The 20,457-nt window shown below is 38.6% G+C and overlaps 1 protein-coding gene across 5 annotated transcripts in view; it reads left to right on the forward strand.

Annotated features, from left to right (window-relative positions):
- The window catches only part of SCOC (short coiled-coil protein), a 37,757-nt gene extending 19,678 nt beyond the window's left edge, over positions 1 to 18,079 (forward strand). Inside the window, exons 1-4 of one of the 5 annotated variants that reach the window (XM_065877856.1) lie at positions 8,015 to 8,195; positions 14,518 to 14,589; positions 14,960 to 15,043; positions 16,487 to 18,079. In XM_065877856.1, coding sequence (XP_065733928.1) covers positions 8,015 to 8,195; positions 14,518 to 14,589; positions 14,960 to 15,043; positions 16,487 to 16,629 — 480 coding nt within the window. In that variant the 3' untranslated portion in view covers positions 16,630 to 18,079. Of the gene's footprint in view, positions 1 to 8,014; positions 8,196 to 14,517; positions 14,590 to 14,959; positions 15,044 to 16,486 lie in introns of those variants that run through there. The other 4 variants (XM_065877857.1, XM_065877859.1, XM_065877860.1 and 1 more) reach the window with 4 other exon arrangements.
- The last annotated feature ends 2,378 nt before the right edge of the window (positions 18,080 to 20,457 follow it).

Here is a 20,457-nt window from a genome sequence, read left to right on the forward strand (position 1 = left end):
TCTCAAAGAGAACATATGCCAGCAAGTCACTAGCAGTTCCCTCTCTCTGGCCCCTAAGTGTTGTTCACGGTGTCTTTTAGTGTACTCTGAGTATCTCCCGACAGCTGCCAGAGACATAAGTTATGATGAGGTGACATCAGTTGTCACTCTAGGTGATGGTTCATGTGTGCCTAATGTTCTGTAAGTGTGAAGAACCACCACTTGGACCATAAGGAAAATGACTTCTTTGGCTTTGCTGCCCTCTCACTGGGATGTGTTAAGGGGCAGTGAGATAATTTGATAGAAAGTCATGTGAGCTCTGAAGTGAAAAGACACTGTGGAAATACTGTGTCATCCTCTAATGCAGCATAGATATGTCTGATTTTCATGAGACAGGAAAAGGAAGGACCCAAAGCAGAAAATTCATTCACTCACTCATTCAACCAGTATTTACAGACACACATGTAGACACTGTACTGGCAATTGGGCTGCATTCATGAAGATCAGCTGGCTCTTCTTCAAGGGATCTAAGGAATCGGGTATAGGAGGGTTTCTATTCCGATACTCTCAGTACTCACAGACCACCAAGCACTCTAAATTCCCACGTCTGCAGGTGGTCACTTGCAGAATGGCAAAACCAGTGGCTTTTTTAAGCTGATGATACTTTTCTGAGGTGATATTAAGAGTAGACTATACACCTTTGACATCAAATCCAAAACTAAACCACAGAGGTACATACCAGAAAATGTTAAAATGCTGAGTTGGGTTGTGGCCAATGATGCTTGTTAGAAAATATACTAAAACGTATTTTGACATAAAACTTTTTAAGGGGGAGAAACAATGCTCTAAGTGAAATTAATGCCCTGAAACATAAAGATCTATAGAGATCACCTCTGAAGAAACTTCTGTGAGAAGGATGGACTCCAGGATGCCTCTGAAGGGCATATCAATTTTCTCCCCAAATGAAAATCACATCCTATTTACTTATAACTTGCTTCATGTTGTACATAAAGGAAACCTACTTCAAACTCCAGAACTCACATCAAGGATGAGTAGCAAGGAGTCCTGGGCTCTTTCCATAACTTGAGGAGTTATTTCTTCTACAGCTTTAAGGGGACTTGAACTGTTTAAATCAGTTGTCATCAGCGTTTAGACAAGACACAGAGGCCATATCTGAGCAGGATGGGCAAAGCCCCTATTCCTTAGCAGCAAGGTGTTCTCTCGTTTTCTGCCCTCATTAGCAAAGAAAAAGAAAGGGAGCCTGGCTGGATCTCTGCTTCAAGTTGGGGAAGCCTTGATCTGCTTTTGCTGTGATGGGTGTTACTAATTATCCTGTCAATTATTAATTTTAACCATTTGTTTTCAAACAAACTACAGACAGCCTTGTCCTTCCTTCTGATTGTTGCAAAGTCTGCTGGAATAGCGAAAAAGAAAGGGTGGGGGAATGTTACAAAATATGACTTGATTTATTTTAAAATGTATTTACTATGATTATGCCATTGACTTCTATCAATACTAATGTTTCTTCAAAGCCAGCTAGTGTAGTTTTCTTCCTTTTTGACTGATAGGCATCCCACCAACACTCTATGAGACATTTTTTCCTATTTCCCTCGAGATAATTGTATAAGGAAGGAGGAAGGAAAATAGGAATTTGTCACAAACTAAAGAGGTTAGAGGTTTGGGGGAGGGGCAGTCTGCCATGGGCCCTGAGTGTCACTGCAAGTTCTTGCTGGTTTGCCAAGAGCACAAGGACCTGCCCGACCTTTATTCAGGCCGTTTCGGAGAGTGTGTTTGCAGAGAGCAACTCTAAGGGATGAAGTAATGCCTTCCCCTGGTTGAAGAGCAAGCTTGCTTCCACTTGCCGTAAAAGCAATAGCTTCCCTGAGCTCAGCGTTCCTCCCTGTACAATAACCCTCTGCGTGTGCAGGCATCTATGGGGGGCTTGGGAGAAATGGGAAACAGAAGCAAACCAGCATGAAGTTCACGCCGCTGTGAGTAACAGAGTCCTTGGACTCTGACGCAGGCATCTCATGTCTTCTCCCAGCATTCACGAACTCATAGTAGGCTAACTTGTAAGCTTGCGAGCTGTGTAAAATCCCAAATCCTGACACAGCCTGACAGAGGAACTCTCCCAAGTTGATTATTTAGTGTAAACAGTTACCAGGGAAACAGAAAACTATGAGGATTACATTTGTGTATCAAAAGTAAGAAAATCCATCCGCAGCCCAGCATTTTAGAGACTTGCTAGCAACTCATGTGCATTCTTTTTATGAAATCTTATTTTCTTGCAACCCGGACTCCTAGGCCCTTCAAAGAATCATTTTGTTTTATTAAAACAGAATCCCCTTAATGCTCCAAGAGCCCAATGATTAGTCTTAATTTTAAAGCAGATTATTTTATAAAAATTTAGTGTAACAGGCACTCAGCTGAAATGATTGATAGTGGTAGATTCATGTGTAGAGAACCACAGAAACCCCAAATCACAAAAGCTAAAATGGAGTGGCTCAAAGATAACTAACTCAGGAAAGCTCTCAGATGTTATGTCAGGTACGGTGCTAAGGGCTGGACTGTCAGACACAACCAAAGCATCAATGGTTGACTCTTAAATATGGGGAACCAACTGCTATAACTCACTGGTAGTGTTACTTGATAAATTCCTCAGTTATTTTATACAATATTAGAGAGGCAGAATTAACTTTATCCCAGTCCCTCATTTGAGGAAACAGGGGTCTATGGTAAAGTGATTCATCCCCCATAACCTTACAGTCAATTTCAAATATCTGAATATGCTACAGCATCTAGCTCTAAGGAACACTAAAGTAACTTTTAAACTAGGAAATATATGAAGAATTGAATGAACACATATAGGGTGAGTCAGAACTGGAACCCAGGTTTCCTCTTCTTCAAGCCAATGTTTACTGCACTGTTGACAGACCAGGGTTTTCCAAACCAGACATCTGCATACCAACATTGCAATTTTTGCCATATTAAATTAACCATTTAATTAAACATCACTTTTGAACTTAGTTTTGTTCTAAACAACAACATCTGCAAACTGAGGGCTAGTTGTATTATTCATATTTTTCTATTATGATAAAATACGTAACTATTCATCATGTTCAACCAGAGCTATAAGCACCAATACTTGGGAAACACTGATTAGACAATACTTTGTCTAGAGAAAAATAAGCATCAAGACTGCACAGAATCATTCCTCACTATTTTCTTTTTTGTCAAGAAGTTCAAAGCTTGATTCCATGGAGACCCTGAAATCCTTCTGAATTTTCATCTGAGAAGCACTAAAAATACACTGGTAATTTCTTACATTTTCTCTATTGAACAGATGAATGAAAATGATTCTGTTCAAATTAGCCAACTATTGGTTATTATCAGGAAATTATAATCTTCAGAAAAGTATACAAAAACAACTTAATTTCCAAATAGCAGTAGAGCATACTATTAAGTCTAGTCTTGAAATCAAGTTTCCACAAGCAGAAAATATTCTTTACTCACCAAATTCAGGACAACATTCATTCTCCAATGAATTCAATAACCTTTCAAGGGAAAAAAAATAAGTAAAAAGGAAAATGTGAGTTCTTTTTTTAGGAATGAGATGAAACACATTTTGCAAATTAATGAGTGTAAAGTAGGAGGGAACACACCTGGTTACACTTGAAAGTTATCAAAATGCCTCCATTTAGCATATTTCACTTTAAAATATCCACAGTATGTTTAGATCCCTCTAATTACTGCAAACAAGTTCAAAGTTTTTATGTGCTTGATGAGAGTATATCAGACTAGAACATCAAAACAACCTTGGAGGTTCTCTATTTTTTTATTATTTCTTCCTCACATAATATTTTGTCTTGTAACAATAGTTTTCCATTTGGAGTTCCCCATTCTCTATGAAGAATATTTTAATTTGTGCTTTTATTTAGATGGTTTATAATATGTGCAGCTTCCAGATCACATGGATATCCATCTTATAATCAAATATTTCTATACAATTTCAGTGGTTCCTATTTGTACTTGAATGTTTTTCTTATTCAGAAGGGAATTTTGTGGCTATTTTTAAACGATTTTTTATTGAAAAATGTAACGCAAATATGAAACACCATGTAAGTAAATAATTTAATGAATGTTCACTTCATGACTAGTTTGCCAAGGTTTCTACTCCCTTTTTATAATCACTTGGGTGTACTGTTCTTTTTTCTCACCTTTTTGCCATTGCAAGAATTTTTTTCTATTCATTGAAGGACAACTATCAGCAACACTGTTTTATCCAATTTGCAACATTTTGTGAATGATATGCTTCTTCTAATATTATGGTTACCTTTTTGTGTGTTATCCTCTTCAGATAGCTTGTCTAAAGACTTCCTTTAAGTTTAAATTCTCTAGCAAGATATATGTTTGATTCTGAAATTTTAAAAAGTTGAATGCTCTAGAATTACCGTATCCTACTTATAGTAATCATTTTCTTGCATTTTAAAATTAGTTTTATCATCCAAGGGTGCATTCAAAATAAACCATAGGTTTTTTGGGTCTGTTTTTTAAAATGTATTTTAAGTGTCTTTTTATCTACAAGTCTTCTTTCCATTCTTTTTTCTTCCAGTGAGATTTATTTGTTAAAGAAAGGGTTTGTTTCTTGTTATTTGTTCTTGTCCTATTGTTTTGTTCCATTGTCAGATTTCGCTAAAGCTTATCCAGATGGTAGACTTAACATATTTCTCTGTCCTCTGTATTTCCTGTTAAATTTCTAGTTTATGGACTTGATTGGGTCAGGCTGCATTAAAAAAAAAAAAACTTTCTTTGCAAGACTATTTCATAGGTGGTTTTCTCATATAAGCATTTAATGGTAAAGAAATTTCTCTAAGCACTGCTTCATTGCATCCCACAAATTTTGACATGTTTACATTTATTGAAAATATTTTCTAATTTCTCTTGTGACTTCTCTTGTGACCCATAGTGTCTTTAGAAGCATGTAGTTTAATTTCCAACTACTTGGTTTTCTACAAATATCTTTTTGTTACTGACTTCTAGTTTAATTCCTTTGTGGGCAGAGAAAATATTTTGTTATGACTACAATCATTTAAAATTTGTTGAGGTTGTTTTATGATAGAATATGGTCCATTTTGGTGAATATTCCATGTGCATTTGAAAAGAAGACAAGTTCTCTAGTTATTGAGTGGAATGTTCTATAAATGTCAAATGGGTCAAATATGTTGATAGAAGTTTTTTTTCTGGTCTTTTATATCAACAGTTCCCCAATTTGCCTGCACTCTGTTGAAATCACCTTTGTAAATTCCAAAAATATTCATGTCAGTATCCCACCCTAGATACCATAATTTAATAAATCTGGGATGTAGTCTGTCCTTTGGAGTTATTAGGAGATTCTTAGGTGATTCGAATGGGAAGGCAAGCTTGGGTCCTGGGTTCTTTATCCTTACAGATTTTCTGTATATTTGTTTTACAAATTACAGAGAGGGGAGTGATGAACTTTCCGACTATTGTTGTAGGCTAGTTTCTTATTTCAGTTCTATCTGAACTGAATTTTGCATCTTCTTAATGAACTGACCCCTTTATCTTGTTTTAATATAAATCCCCCTGATTACTAGTGAAGGTAAACATTAAAAAAGAATCTTTCTGACCTCTTTTGTGAGTTGCCTGTTTATGTTATTTGAATTTTTTTTTATCTTTGTCAGAATTCTTTACATTTTCAGAGCTTTATTATATTATTTCAGTCTGTGGCTTGCTTTTAACTTGACTTAAAATGTCTTCTCATCTGTGTATAAAACAATCAAAATTTAAAATCTTTTCCTAATGAATGACACTGTTTTGTCTGGTTTAACAAATCCTTCTCTACGGTGGTGTCATAAAGACATCTGTGTTTTCCTAAAAGTTTAGAGTATTTTCACATTTCACATTTACTTCATTTGGAATTTATTTTTGGTGTGAGATCTGGATCTAATTTCATATTTTTATACGAATAGCCAATTTCACTAAAACCACCATAATTTGTCTTTTATATAGCCAATTAACAAAGTTACTGTGCCAATTTTACTACCAAGAATAATGAGTAATAGTTTTTCCCACAGCCTTACCAACATTTCTTCCTTACCAGACGTCTTTATTTTATACCAACTTCCAGGTACAGGAACTTGCTTTTCTAACTTTCTTTTTGTCTATTCTTGTGTTAATATCGCATTTTTAAAAGTTGCTTTTAAAACAGAATTACCATATGATCTAGCAATTCCAATTCTGGATATATACCCAAAAGAACTGAAAGCAGTCTCACAGAGATATTTGCACATAGCACGTTCATAGCTGCATTCATAATAGCTAAACACAACTCAAGTGTCCACTGAAGGATGAATAGATAAACCAAATGTGGTATATACTTACAATGGAATAATATTCAGCCTTAAATAAGAAGAAATTCTAACACATGCTACAACACGGATGAACCTTGAGGATGTTATGCTAAGTTAGTCACAAAAGACAAATACTGTACGATTCCACTTACATGAGGTGCCTCAAATAGTCAAATCGATAGAGCAGAAAGAGTTGTGGTTGCCAGGGACTGGCAGTAGAGGTGAACGGGGAGTTGTTTAATGGGTATAAAATTTCAGTTCTGCAAGATGAAAAGAGTTCTGGGGATTGGCTGCACAACAGTGAGAATATACCTAACACTACTGAACCACACACTTTAAAATGGTTATTTAAATGGTAAGTCTTTTATGTATATTTTACCCTATTTAAAACTAACAGGAAAAAACAACCCCCCAAAAACCTGTTCTTCTAGAAAAAAAAAATCTGCATGTAATAGTTCTCTTAGTCTTTGGTGTTCTGCAGTTTCACCACGATGTGTCCAGGTATAGAATTCCTTATTTTAATCCTGCTCAAGTGCTTCTTGAATCTAATTCAAATATTCCACAACCCTGAAAAATTCTTAGTTATTACTCTTTAAATACCGACCACACCCATTCTCTCTAGTCTCTCTTTTTGACACTCCTGTTAGATTTATGTTCAATCTTTCTTATTTCTCATGTATTTAGCTCCTGCATTGCATTCTAGTAAATTTTCCTCATAGTGTGTATCTTAGTTCTAGTCAAATGTATAGATCTCAAACACTGAACGGAAAAAATTCTTATCTATTCCTTAAAAAAAGTAAGGCTCTATGTTGGCAAACTGTGCTAGAAGTAAAAGTCAAGAGACAGGTGGACATGTGACTCGTTTCTACAACTCAGGAGAATGTGCCAAAGCCGAAACAATAACAAATATTCAAAGCCAGCATGCTGCTTTGTGTCAAGTGCTAGGTACCTGTGAATGGTACCCAGCCTGATCACATTACATCCCAAAGCCTGGCACACAGCATTTCACACTGCGTCTATGACCTTGAGCAGGAAATTTATTTACTCTTAAGCTTCTTTCTGTGGGTTGCTGTGAGGATCAAATGGGATAAAGTGAGCAAAAGTGCTATACACTAAAGTAGTATTAAGGTATTTTCTCAGTTCTAAAATATTATTAAATGGTCCGGCGCATTATGGATTTTAATTTAGTTTGGGGAAGATGCGGAGAGGAACAGTCCGTTAGACGTACACTTAAGAGATTTCCGATTTGGGAAATTAAAAATATGGAAAAGTCTGCTTTTAGAACTGAAGAACCAGGGTACTTTCTCTGTTATGTCCACACACGTCCTTTTCTTGAATTTGAATGATTTCTCTCTCGCCCAGTGTTAGGTTTTACCAACCTCCAGGTTTTACCAACCTCCTTCCTGACAGCTGTCAGAATTTTCCACAATTTTCCACACTGGATTTCTTGACCCCATTTTCACGGACCGGCTGAGACTGAGGAACTGCCTCGCTCGGACTGGCTTTCGCACGCTCAGCTTAGCTTCTGTACTGTCATTGGCTGTTGCTCTTCCCGGACCCGCCCACAACGACCTCAACCCTGATTGGATTCCAGTGCCCTTTTGTTATGGCAAAAGGTGGATCCCGAGGGTTTGGGGTAGGACGATTGGGGCGTCGTGTAGCTAATGCGCAGGCGTCCCTTCTTGAGTGGGGATTGGCTGGCGACGGGCCGGGCCGGGGCGGGACTCCAGCCTCGGCGCACGCTCTGTGGGCGGAGAGGGCGGGGTTGCCGGTGGCAGTTGGTCCGAGTGTCCAGGCCTGAGGTATCCTCCTGGTCCCTCCTCCTGCCGGCGCCTCAAACGGCAGGTGAGGGCGGTCGTGGGTCGCGGAGGGCCTGCCCCCGAGCGACTGGAGTTGCGGCCTCGGTACTGACGAGAGCCTGGAGGGAGGGGCGGGATGTACGCGGCTCGGCGTACGGCGACCCGGGAAGAGCGTACTAAGGCCTGGGCGTTAGGTGGGCGGCCGAGGCCTGGCTCCCCGCAGAACCCCTGCGCAGCCTCTTTTCTCATCCTCTCGTTGTTGGGCGCAGAGGTTCCTTTGTGGAGGGCTGCCCGCGGTCCGTGGCGCGGACTTCCTGCCGCGTTCTCCCCGCGGATCCTGAGGCTAAGGCCTCTGTCCGCCTTGAAGTGGGACTGCGGGAGGGGCGTTCGGGTGGGTTGGGACCTGGCACGCCTGGACTAGCCCGCGGCTTCTCGGCGGAGAACTCGGAGACGGGGGCGGGGAGAGGACGCGGGGGCGGGGAGAGAGCCGAGTGAGCGGTGAAACCAGGGCTCGCGACATCTTTTCAGGCTCTGAAAGTAGCTCCCGGGTTAGTTTCTCAATGGGCATCTTTCAGGGGTCCTGCTGGACAAGTTTGGGGACTTAGGATTGTTGGAAAGGAGAAACAGACATTCCTGAAAGACAGGATTTTCGTTGTGTATCGATTCCAGTACTATGACGTAATAATATTAAGGACTGATGGTGTGCTCTGTTCCCAACACTGTACCTGAGAATCCAAAGCTCTGCCTATATATTCCGTGCCTGTACTCATTCATTGATTAAACTCAATATAGCTAGCCACTCTGGGGATCTCATTTCTGATCAAATATTTGGCCAAACAGTCCCTTAATTTTGTGGAATTTAAAATTGGACTTAACCAGAACAAGTCAGAATTTGAAGGGACTTGAACAAGCCATGTTGAAAGTCGTTGCAGCTTGCAGTGAATGAAATTTACCTTCAGTTTTTTAGATAGTATAAATAGCAAAGAAATTTGACATCAGGGGTTGCAAAATGTTTTGCAAATTTAGATTAGGGTCATATTAAAGTGTCTTCCATTGCATAATGGAAAAAGCAGGGACTTTATAGTTAGATTTGAGTTCAGATTCTTGGTACAGACTTCGGCTGTGAACTCTAAGGCAGGATATGTAGCCTTTCTGAGATACAGGGTCCACGTTTGTAAAGTGCCATGTCCTGTTGATTTGATGAGCTAATATATGTAAAGAATTTAGTATATTAATGTACAGTGACGTTTAGTAGTCTTGCTAGTTCCTTTAGTAAGTAGATGACAGATGATGAAAATCAGTTTTAGATGCAGAAAAGTTGAGAGGTTTAGGTTGGGTAGATATCAGAAAAGTCTCAAAATCTCAGGTCTCCGTTGTGAGCATACTGTGGTGGAGTGGTGGAAAACACTAGACTGGGACATTGACTGTATGTAGTCTTGGCTCTGTCTATGTAAGTATTACTGTGGTCTTAGGTAGGCCATTACCATCTTGGCCTTGGCTTAGTTGTAAAAATGAGGCAAGTGGACCAGGTAATTTTTTAAAATTCTTCTTGTGGCCTGAAGTACAGCTAAAAGGTAGAAAAGATAATAGCTAACATTATTGAATAACTACTGTGTATTGTTGCAATCACATTATATATATCAACTCATAATGTTCTCACAACAAAAATATGAGGTACATACTGTTATTAACCTCATTTTACAGATGAGGAAACTGAGGCTGAGATGTTAATCTTACCTAAGGTTCCAGAGCTTATAAATAGGAGAGCTAGCATTTGAATCCAGGTAACCTAAATCCATGTTCTTAATCACTGTGCTAAACTGCCTTTTATGAAGAGCATGTCATGGTACTGTTGGGCATACTAGAAAAGAAGGTAGAGGTGTACTTGGTAAGATGATAGCCTTTGGTCACAGTTGACTGAGGGCATGGAAAATGGGTCGATACTAATGCTTGCCACATTTCTGTATCCTTGTCTTTCCATACTTTTGCTCCCTGGACTTAAGTTATCAGAATAACTCTAGATTCTCTTCCACTGACCAAGGCTAGATAAAGATAGGCACTAAAATTTACTGTGATTTTTGAGAAAAGTTTTACTAATGCTTGCCACATTTCTGTATCCTTGTTCTTTCCATACTTTTGTTCCCTGGACTTAAGTTATCAGAATAACTCTAGATTCTCTTCCACTGACCAAGGCTAGATGAAGATAGGCACTAAAATTTACTGTGATTTTTGAGAAAAGTTTTATGAGATCTGACCTCGGCTTAGGTCAGAGTTGAGGAATCCCAGACAGTCATATCCATTGCGGAGAGCTAAGGCAGATTTTGGATAAACAGATCAGCTTTAGCACCCCACATTTATTTCGGTGTTCCCACACTTGAGATACTTTTGTCTGGGTTCTCTCTCTCTCTCTCTTTTTTTTTTTTTTTTTTTTGCGGTACGCGGGCCTCTCACTGTTGTGGCCTCTCCCGTTGCGGAGCACAGGCTCCGGATGCACAGGCTCAGCGGCCATAGCTCACGGGCCCAGCCACTCCAAGGCACGTGGGATCTTCCCGGACCGGGGCACGAACCCGTGTCCCCTGCATCGGCAGGCGGACTCTCAACCACTGCGCCACCAAGGAAGCCCCTGGGTTCTCTCTCTTTTAATGTCAGGTTTGGATTTATGTGTAGGAGCAGAAGGAGTTGAAAATGAACTCCTAAGAGCACATCTGACACAGCATTGGATTGATATGATAGCAACTATAGATTGAGAAGAAGAATTTTATAGTTGAAAAATTCAATCTTGTGTTGAGTACATATTATGATGTAGTACTGTGCTAATGTAGGCATTGCAAAGTTTGAGGATTGACCCTATTTTGAAGTAAAATCCATGGCTAAAATACTTTGACTTAAAGAGCTCAAGAAACCTTTTGATCCCATATATAAAATAAATCTGTTTATAACTCTGGATGTCCTGACAGACTTAGAATATATACAGGAGTAGCGTTTTGAGACTGGTCTATTTGATCACATCACAATAAGAAAAAATTGCTACTTGTGTTTTTTTGTTGTTGTCATGCAGAGGCAGCCGGTGATACTCTGGTGTTGCATACGGCTGCCATATACAGTTGGGCAGGTTTTGCACTGTTCAGCCCTCAGGGCAATCTTACATGGGCTATGATGTGAGTAGTGCTGTCTTGGGTTATGTGGTATATCCTATAGCACCATCCTTGCGCCCTGCTTTTGTGCTCTTGCTTCCACCCCAATCTGGATGTGTTTTTCTAAGAGTAATTTTCTATTGTTTGGGTTATATGTGGCCAAAATTTCAGAAACTGGCTTCTTTTTCCTTACCTACTACATTGGTCAGCCTGGAACACTTTGCATTTATGGAAGACTTCTGGGTTTAATTTTAGTATTAGACTAAAATACGGGCAAAAGAAGTATAACCCATCCCTATACTAGATCTGATTTCAAAGTTGAGTGCATTGATTTTGTGATTATCTGTTGCTTTGACTTGTGTATCATATCACTCTTCTCAGCTGTCATGAGAATTCTGTTTCAGGTATATTCTTAAAAAGACTGGATATTAGAAATATGGAGGATTTAATATACAGGTTTCCCCCTACTATCTGAAAGTAGAGCATTCCTACCTTTTGTAAGCTGAAATGGCGTAAAGTGATGAAGCAATTATCTTAGGACACATCTTGCTAACAGATGCACAAAATAAATAGAACACGGATGCTCACAGACACAGGTCAAAGCTGTGGTGGCTTGAGGCTGAGATGCTGAGTGTAGTTCTCAGGGAAGGAGCTTGGTGTCACTGTTCAGAGTGAGTGCTGCCTCTGTAACACCTTGCTGCAAAACATGCTGAATGCTATTTTTGTTTTTTGCCTTTTTTCACAAAAGTGAAAATCCTCATCAGATTTCTTTTGTTCAGCAAAACAGGTACTAATGTAGGCCTTTTATACAAGTGAAGTGGCATAAAGCAAACTTTTAAAAAATGGGGAATACTTCTCTCATGTAGCAGGGAAGATAGCCAAGTGGAAGTCTGCTGTTGCTGAGTATTCCCAAGATCACTTACTTTTGCTTTTGGCTGTTACCTCTGTCATCCCTCCCAGACAAGTATCAATAGTTGAAGTGGTATGAAAGTGCTCTTCTCTCGGGGAAGGGCCAAATAAAGTTTTCACTGCTAGCACTCTTCCTCTTCAATTATGAAGACACATTGATTGAATGGAGAAGAATAATTTTTGAAGTGTGGTCTTCGAATACTATTATACAAAGCATTTAATGACTTAAAGACTTTTTGAAAAAAATTTCATAATCTGGATTTATGTGTGTGTGTGTGTATAGACATATATATGCGCATATACACACATATTTATACAGTTGACCCTTGAACAACGATGGTTAGGGGTGCCGACCCTCTGCACGATTGAAAATCCACATATAACTTTACAGCCAGCCTGCCATATACGCAATTCCGCATCTCCAGATTGAACCAACTGTAGGTCGTGTAGTTCTGTAGTAGTATTTATTGAAAAAAATTTGAATGTAAGTGGACCCGCATAGTTCTAACCCTTGTTCAAGGGTCATCTATGTGTGTGTGTGTGTGTGTACGCAACTATATCTACCTATCTATCTTAAAACTTTTTCTGAAGTACAAAGAACCTGATAATTAAAACCAGTGAGGGAGGGGCTTCCCTGGTGGCGCAGTGGTTGAGGGTCCGCCTGCCGATGCAGGGGACATGGGTTCGCGCCCTGATCCGGGAAGGTCCCAGATATCGCGGAGTGGCTGGGCCCATGAGCCATGGCCGCTGAGCCTGCGCGTCCGGGGCCTGTGCTCCGCAACCGGGAGAGACCACGACAGTGAGAGGCCCGCGTACCGAAAAAAAAAAAAAAAAAAAACAGGGAGAGTAGCGCTAATTCTGTATAAGTGGGAAGACTTGGGGTAGATGTATTAAGCATTATTTTTAGTGTTACTTCTTTAATAAAGCTATGTGTAAAGGAGGTTTAATATCTTTCTTTTTAGACTGAGTGATATCTTACTTGAGAGGTAGTTTATACATGTGTACAGTGAGCATTCTATTGCCATGTTCATGCCAGCATCTGAAGTGTCATGAGGGAATATACAATACACTGATCACTGTTTTGATTGTGATTCTAGTTCTGGTATGTAGACATCCTTGTTCAGTAGGTTTGGGTTCTACTGTTCAGCATATGGAGGCATAACAACGCCTTGGGTATAGTAGGTGCTCAATAAATACTTGAAGAAAGAGTAACAACATTGACTAAGATCTAAGTTGCTTCACTGAGTAAATTAGATTGGTTAACAAATCTGTTTTCAGTAATAATCTGGTACATTATTTAATAAATTTTGAGTACATTGCATGTGAAATGAATGTTAGCAATAGAGCAGAACATGTTTCACAAGGATTTAGTGCTCTAATATTTTGGAGCCTTTTATGGACACAAGAAAATGTTAATATTTATTTACTCATTTACATCCTAATTAATCTATTTTAACTATAACCAGGAGGTGACAAGTACATATTTTTCATTTAACCCATATTAGTGTTTCAGATAACGAGTATTTTTCTTTTGAATTTTATGTTTAAAAAGTGTTAATTGGTATATATGAAACAATGTTTTAATAATGAAGAATATTTTTAGAGAGATTTGTCTTCCTTGCTGCCATTATCCTTAATGTAAGAGCTTTTTCAATTTGCTGTGCGTTCTTTATCCATACTGAAGATTTTTCACATAATTTACATCAGTGAATATACAATGGCATAAACATTCTTTCATGTTATTATAGTCATAATTATTTTTAGTAGCCACTTCATTAGAAATGGCAACTATAAACAGCCAGGCTCTGAATGGACAGTTTATGTTGTTTCCAGTTTACTGGGTTATAAATAAGGTTGAAGTAGATTTTTATAGATGTAATTTTTTTCCTTCTTAATTTTCCTTAGGCTAAATTTCCAAGAGTAAAATTACTTTGTAAAAAATATTTAAATGTTTTTATGAATCTTGTTTATTACTGTACTGCTTTTCAAAAATATTACGTTTAAAATTTGTGTCCAATATTTTGTGTTAGTTTTTCCATAACTTCACTAGCATTGATCATTATCTTGTTTTAGAAAAATATTTTACGAAATATACAGTGGTATTTTATTATGCATTTCTTTGCGTACCAAGAAACTCAACATTTTCTCTTATTTACTTAATACTTCTCTTTGTAAACTGTAAATATTCTTTGCTTATTTCCCCACTGGGTATTCTTAGTAAAGCATGTGAAAAGAGTCCTACTGGGTCACTTAATTTTCTTTTGAAAAACAAGCTTATATTTCATTACTCTATATGTCTGTGTTTCTAACTTTTTCTCTTTGCAGACCATTCATCAAGAATTTTGTATCCAAGGCCCAAAAGTTTGTTACCGAAGATGATGAATGCTGACATGGATGGTATGTTCTTCGTTTTCCTTTTTGTATGTTCCTGGTTTTGTGGCACATACATTGCTTTATTAAGCAATAGAAAGATCAGAGAATCAATACTTAGAAGGCTTTGATCTGGGCCAGTGTACTTATTTATAATCCCATCTAGTTCTAGAAAAGATTTAAGGCAACTTCCATTCTTTAACTATGAGATGTTGGCAAAACATTTTACCTTCACCTTGGTGTCCTCATCTGCCATGTGGGATATAACCTTTTATTTTACAGGGCTCTTGTATAAGTCAAGTAAGAATGAATATAAACCATTTTGCAGATCTTTTAAGTGCTATACTACACAAATGGTAGCTAATATTAATAGTAAATCTGAACCTTTTCATTACAGCAGTTGATGCTGAAAATCAGGTGGAACTGGAGGAGAAAACACGACTTATTAATCAAGTGTTGGAACTCCAACACACCCTTGAAGGTTAGCTTGCATTTTGTATTTTTCTTGACTAACATCCAGGTAATTGAAATTGTAATTGTAAGCAAATTGCTAAATTTTGTTTGTTACTGTTCAGTTTTTAAAAGTATAAATTTCAAAGTCTACTTTGTTTTTTTCCTCTCCTGCCTGTAGCTTTGGCTGGTAATTTCAAAGAACAGATACGTTTCAATAAGGAAGTCAAATAGTGTTCTTATGCTTCCCTCTTTAAGATCTAACATAATGAGCCCCGTTTAAGTCCCTGCATTGTGTTACTAAGTCCACTTTAATAAAGCTTATTTGAGTGTAAAATCAGTGTATTAGCCTCAGGGATTATAAGGGAACTGATCTGAGTTTTTCCATTTTCTAAATGTCTTGCATAAAATTAATTCCACCAGTGAAACATCTTTTGGTTTTTAACGAAATTAAGAGGTGGTGCTGGTTTTTTCTGAAAACAGGTTGAGCAGATCATGTCATTCCAGTGGCTTCCCATTTCACAGTTAATGGAAGCCAGGTTCCTCTCTGTAAGTCTCTCACTTCCCTTTTACCTTTCAGTCCTGTCACATTCCCTGACTGGGACACTTCAGCCTCCTTGCTGTTCTTTCAGCAAGCTTCTCCTCAGGGTCTTAGCAGTTGCTGTTCCCCTGTGCTTGAATCTTTTCCCTTAGTCATTTGCATATCCATGTGGCTCATTCCCTTACTTCCTTTAGGTCTCTAGCAAAATTTCCTTAATCAAAATAGCTATCCCTGACAATACTGTATCACAGGACAACCGCCCTTGGCTTCCTGTGACCCTTACCCTTCTTGCTTTTTCTCCTGACCCCCACCCACCCTAAGCCCCATTAGAATGTCAGCTGGTTAAGGGCAGGGACCTTTTTTGTTACTGTTGCCTCTAGAACAGTGCCTGTCTCTTAGAAGGCACCTCAGTAACTTAGTTGCTGAATGACTGAGGTGTGGTATCTTCTTTTTTTAATCATCAAGACCTGCTCTTTTGAATTTCTTGCTAATGTAAAAATACAAAACGATCAATTGCTTGGAAACTGACTGCCTATATCCAGTATGTGAATTCAGTTATGTTCACCTACTACACTGTCTTAAATATTACTAGTAAAGACATTATGGTTTTATGATGATATGAACCAAAATTCACATTTTAAAAACAGTGTTTTTTTAAATAACCATTTTAAGAGTTAACTACTTAACAAAAATGCTGTTTAAAGAATAACAAAGAATAACATTTAGTCTAATATGAAATCTCTTTTTAGGAATTTTGGCTATTGATTTGCACTCAGTTTACTTTCTTTACCTTAACTTCTAAAGTAGTCTGAGTTTAAAAACAGAAAATGTAAGGATTGTATTTCTTTTAAGAATGAATCTTAATAAGCATTTTATAACACGGAGTCATTGCCATCATTTGATTGACAATGCGCTTTTTTATTTTTCATATAGATCTCTCTGCAAGAGTAGATGCAGTTAAGGAAGAAAATCTGAAGCTAAAATCAGAAAACCAAGTTCTTGGACAATATATAGAAAACCTCATGTCAGCTTCTAGTGTTTTTCAAACAACTGACACAAAAAGCAAAAGAAAATAAGGGATTGATATCCCTTATGTCTTATGGAATTGCTGCTGATCTTTTTTTCTTTAAAACTTGGATAGATTCCAAAAGTTATAGTACTTTTGTTTGTGGCTTCACTGAGTATTTATGAAGATAATGTCAGACCTAAGCAAAATTAAGAGCATAACAGAAGACTTTCATGAGTCTGTGTATTATGTTAGTCTATGAAAATGTGCAAAGGTATTGTAGAGACTTTATAATTAGAAATGCATATATTTATGAAACTTGAAAATGAATGTTAAATCATTTATAGGTTTAGCATTGTCTTTTATTATAGGCATAGAGATACAAGAAAATAACCACCGTGTTGTGAAAAAGTGACCAAAATCACGTACTGAATGCACAGCTTTATATACCCTGTCCACCATCGTGTGCCTCTTCTCCATTTGCTTTCTTCCCATTTTCCTTCCCCTAAGGAAAAAATTGGTTTCACATTTGTAAAAAGTAATTTCAGTAGTTAATCATCTAAGAGAGTAGCCCGAACTCTGTTGAAACTTAACCAAAATAAGATATTTTCTCAGTTTAGGGCTTATTTGTTATATTTAGTAATAAGATAGGATAGTTGGTTTCTGTTTAATCAATTGAAAACGGGGGCTATAAAGATGAAGATTTTTCTTTGAAACTGAATTATCGTATTGGGAAGATTTGGTTTTAAAAACTTCCTTTGCACAAAATAATCCACTTGATACCTGAAAAGATGAGCTCTGGTTGTGTGTGTGTTTGAAATAGAAAATTTTGAGGAAAAATAGAAATAGAGTAGGAGAAGTATTCAATACTTGGTAAGTACTTGTAACCAACTCCAAACAGTTTTACTCCAGATTTGTGTTATCTCTGGCACAGATTAGATTTGGGCCGGGGGGAATATATAAGAAAATGGATTAAGTTTGGCTAACCTTATATAAACCATACCTAGAAGAGAATAAAATTTGGTCTCAGGTTTATTCGCAGTACCCAGATGATCAACTTTGCAAAGTCCCTTAAAAAGTGTATTAGTATCAGAATCATGAATAAAATGAGAGAGTTTTACATGTATACTAATTGATGCTTTCTCAGTATTTTATCTCACTACTTCTCCCAGAATTTTCTGTAAACCCAACTACTGGTTTGCAGAGTTTTAGTCATTTAACACTTTTTTAAAATTTAGTTTGTACATTCCATTTGGTGGTAAAGAAATCAGTATCAGAAGTAATGTTACAATATTAAATAGGAAAAGAGATCCACTAATATAGTTTATGGTTATTAAATTTAGGCTAATCATGGAATAATCTTAATGTTTGTATTGGTGTTAAGATTTGATGACTTTAGCTATATGAATATATAATAGTCATACTGCAAACATTTTGCATCCCTTTGTGACCTAATTTTTAAACATTTAAAACTGTATTGCCATTATGCTTTGCTGTTTAATAAAAAGCTGTTTCAAAAATTGCATGTGTTTTGATATTGTTGCGTAAGTAACTGGGATATATACAGTGGTGCAGTGGTGTATCGGGGTTGTTCAAAGCCACAGGATAAGTAGCATATCTTATTTAAGTACCAGTTACTGGATGTTTAAGGGAATACTATTTTTTTTAACTAATTTATTTGTATTATTTTTGGCTGCATTGGGTCTTTGTTGCTGCATGTGGGCCTTCTCTAGTAGCAGCGAGCGGGGGCTACTCTTCATTGCGGTGCGCGGGCTTATTGCGGTGGCTTCTCTTGTCGCGGAGCACGGGCTCTAGGCGCGCAGGCTTCAGTAGTGGTGGCTCAGAGGCTCTAGAGCGCAGGCTCTGTAGCTGTGGCGCATGGGCTTAGTTTCTCCGCGGCATGTGGGATCTTCCAGGACCAGGGCTCGAACTCATGTCCCCTGCATTGGCAGGTGGATTCTCAACCAGTGCGCCACCAGGGAAGTCCGGGGATACTATTCTTATTAAAACAAATATAGGATATTATACCTTAATTTAAAAAATAAAAGCAAAGAATTCAAAGAAAAGGATCCAAGATTGCCAGGGGAAGAAAAGTGGTTGTATTTTTTAGGTTAGGCTAAGCTCTTGTAACGAGATGCAGTGGTAAAAAAACCAAGTTTCTCTTCCAACTAACGGTTCTCAGGTGAGCATTGTAAACTAACAGGCTTTGTGAGCTGAGGATTTCGCTGCCATTTTCAACCGTGGCTTCCAAGTCACACTAGTTATCACCATTCTGATTTGCAGAAAAATGCATGGGGTACACATGCACGGTTTTTGGGTTGGGCCTGCCTGGAAATGGCTCATGTCTTCTCACACTCCCAAGGGCGTGGGGATTTAGATGCAAGAGTGGCTGAGAAATGTAGTTGCTGGCTGGAAGCCATATTCCAGCTGCGACTTTATTATGGAAGCCGACAGAGGATGAGGGTGGCAGCAGCTTCAGCCACAGCCCTCTTCTCTCACTATTAAGTATCTGTGCCCAGCCTTCTTCCCATACACGCAACGTACTCAACCTCTCCTCATCCACTTACTGACTTGGCTCAAAATCTAGGATCTCTGTCAAGGTCTGTCAGTTGTAGATGTGACTCCTAATAGTCTGACCGCCTCTAAACTGATGACATTTGCTCTGCCCATTTATAATGGTGTAGTGGGGATAGGATACCTAAATAAGAACTCAAAATTTGGACAACGGAATAAAGGGAAACACATCAAAGCAGTTGTGGAATACTCCTGGGAGAGAGACCCTGTGAAGATCCTGTCTCTGATAGTGGACGAAGCGCCTTGATTAGACCCTGACTGTAATCTCTGGCAAGGGACTTCCCTTACCCATTGCTCTCCATGGCTTCCCCCAACTGGAAAGTTACTCCTTGTCCATTCCCCTCATGGGAGTTGTGAAAGCAGTCCAATTCGCGCTGGTGTGAGTCTGCTGCCCATCGTTTGTAGGCCAAGCTCACATTTCTTGGGCTGTACAGTTCCCTCAAAAACAACCTTGTTGTCGATATGCTTCAGTTCCATAGGCTAGGAATCACAATCAAGCTCTTTTCTAGACCAAATTCTCAAAAGTTTGCTTACTTTCCTTCCTCACAGGACCCTGCCTCTCTTTAATGGAGGCTACTTTGAAACCAACTGAAAATAAGACTGCACTGGGACTGCAACACCCAGGTGTCACTGCAGGGCTGGGTCCCTTTGATTGCCTTAACACTTGGAAGAGAAGTCTTAACTGGCCTTCCCCTTCTACCTCCCACACCTCAAAAATAAAACCATTTTGAACTTTTTCTGCTATTCAGGGTACAGAAGCAATTAGTTTTTCTAATCTTGTGAGGTACCTAATATGTGTGATCCTTCTCTATTCCCTTCCATCTCTGCTTGGACACTGGTAAGTTCCTTCCTGCGATACCTTGCTAAAAGCATCAAGGAACAGCCAATTCATTTCACATTTTGGCTTATCCAACCGCTGTCCTACAGCTGTTAACTCAAGTGACAAAATGTTACCTGAAAGTCATGCCCCACCTGCTCGTCATATGAATGGTAAACCAGTGCTATATATTCTGTTTTCATTATGGCAATATCTTCAGGATGTCATTTCTATATTAGAAATACAGGTGGTAAACAGTGTGCACAGGGACTGTGCCTAGCTTCTGATCAAGACTCTCTCCTTGACCAAACTTTAACCAGGTTCTTCTGAGCCCTCTTTGTCTAGGCCTCATCTTAGGCCCTGTCTTCAGCCTGCCTAGTCCAGTTTTAGTAAAAATCCTGCTAAGTGAATCTGATCACCCTGCCTGCCTTCAGCAAGAATCCTGTTAAATCGGCATGGCAAGCAGCCTTCTACCCTCGATGTCTCCTCTTAGGAATTTTCCATCCA

This window comes from Phocoena phocoena, chromosome 5 (assembly GCF_963924675.1).
Source record: "Phocoena phocoena chromosome 5, mPhoPho1.1, whole genome shotgun sequence".
In the NCBI taxonomy this organism is placed as follows: Eukaryota; Metazoa; Chordata; class Mammalia; order Artiodactyla; family Phocoenidae; genus Phocoena; species Phocoena phocoena.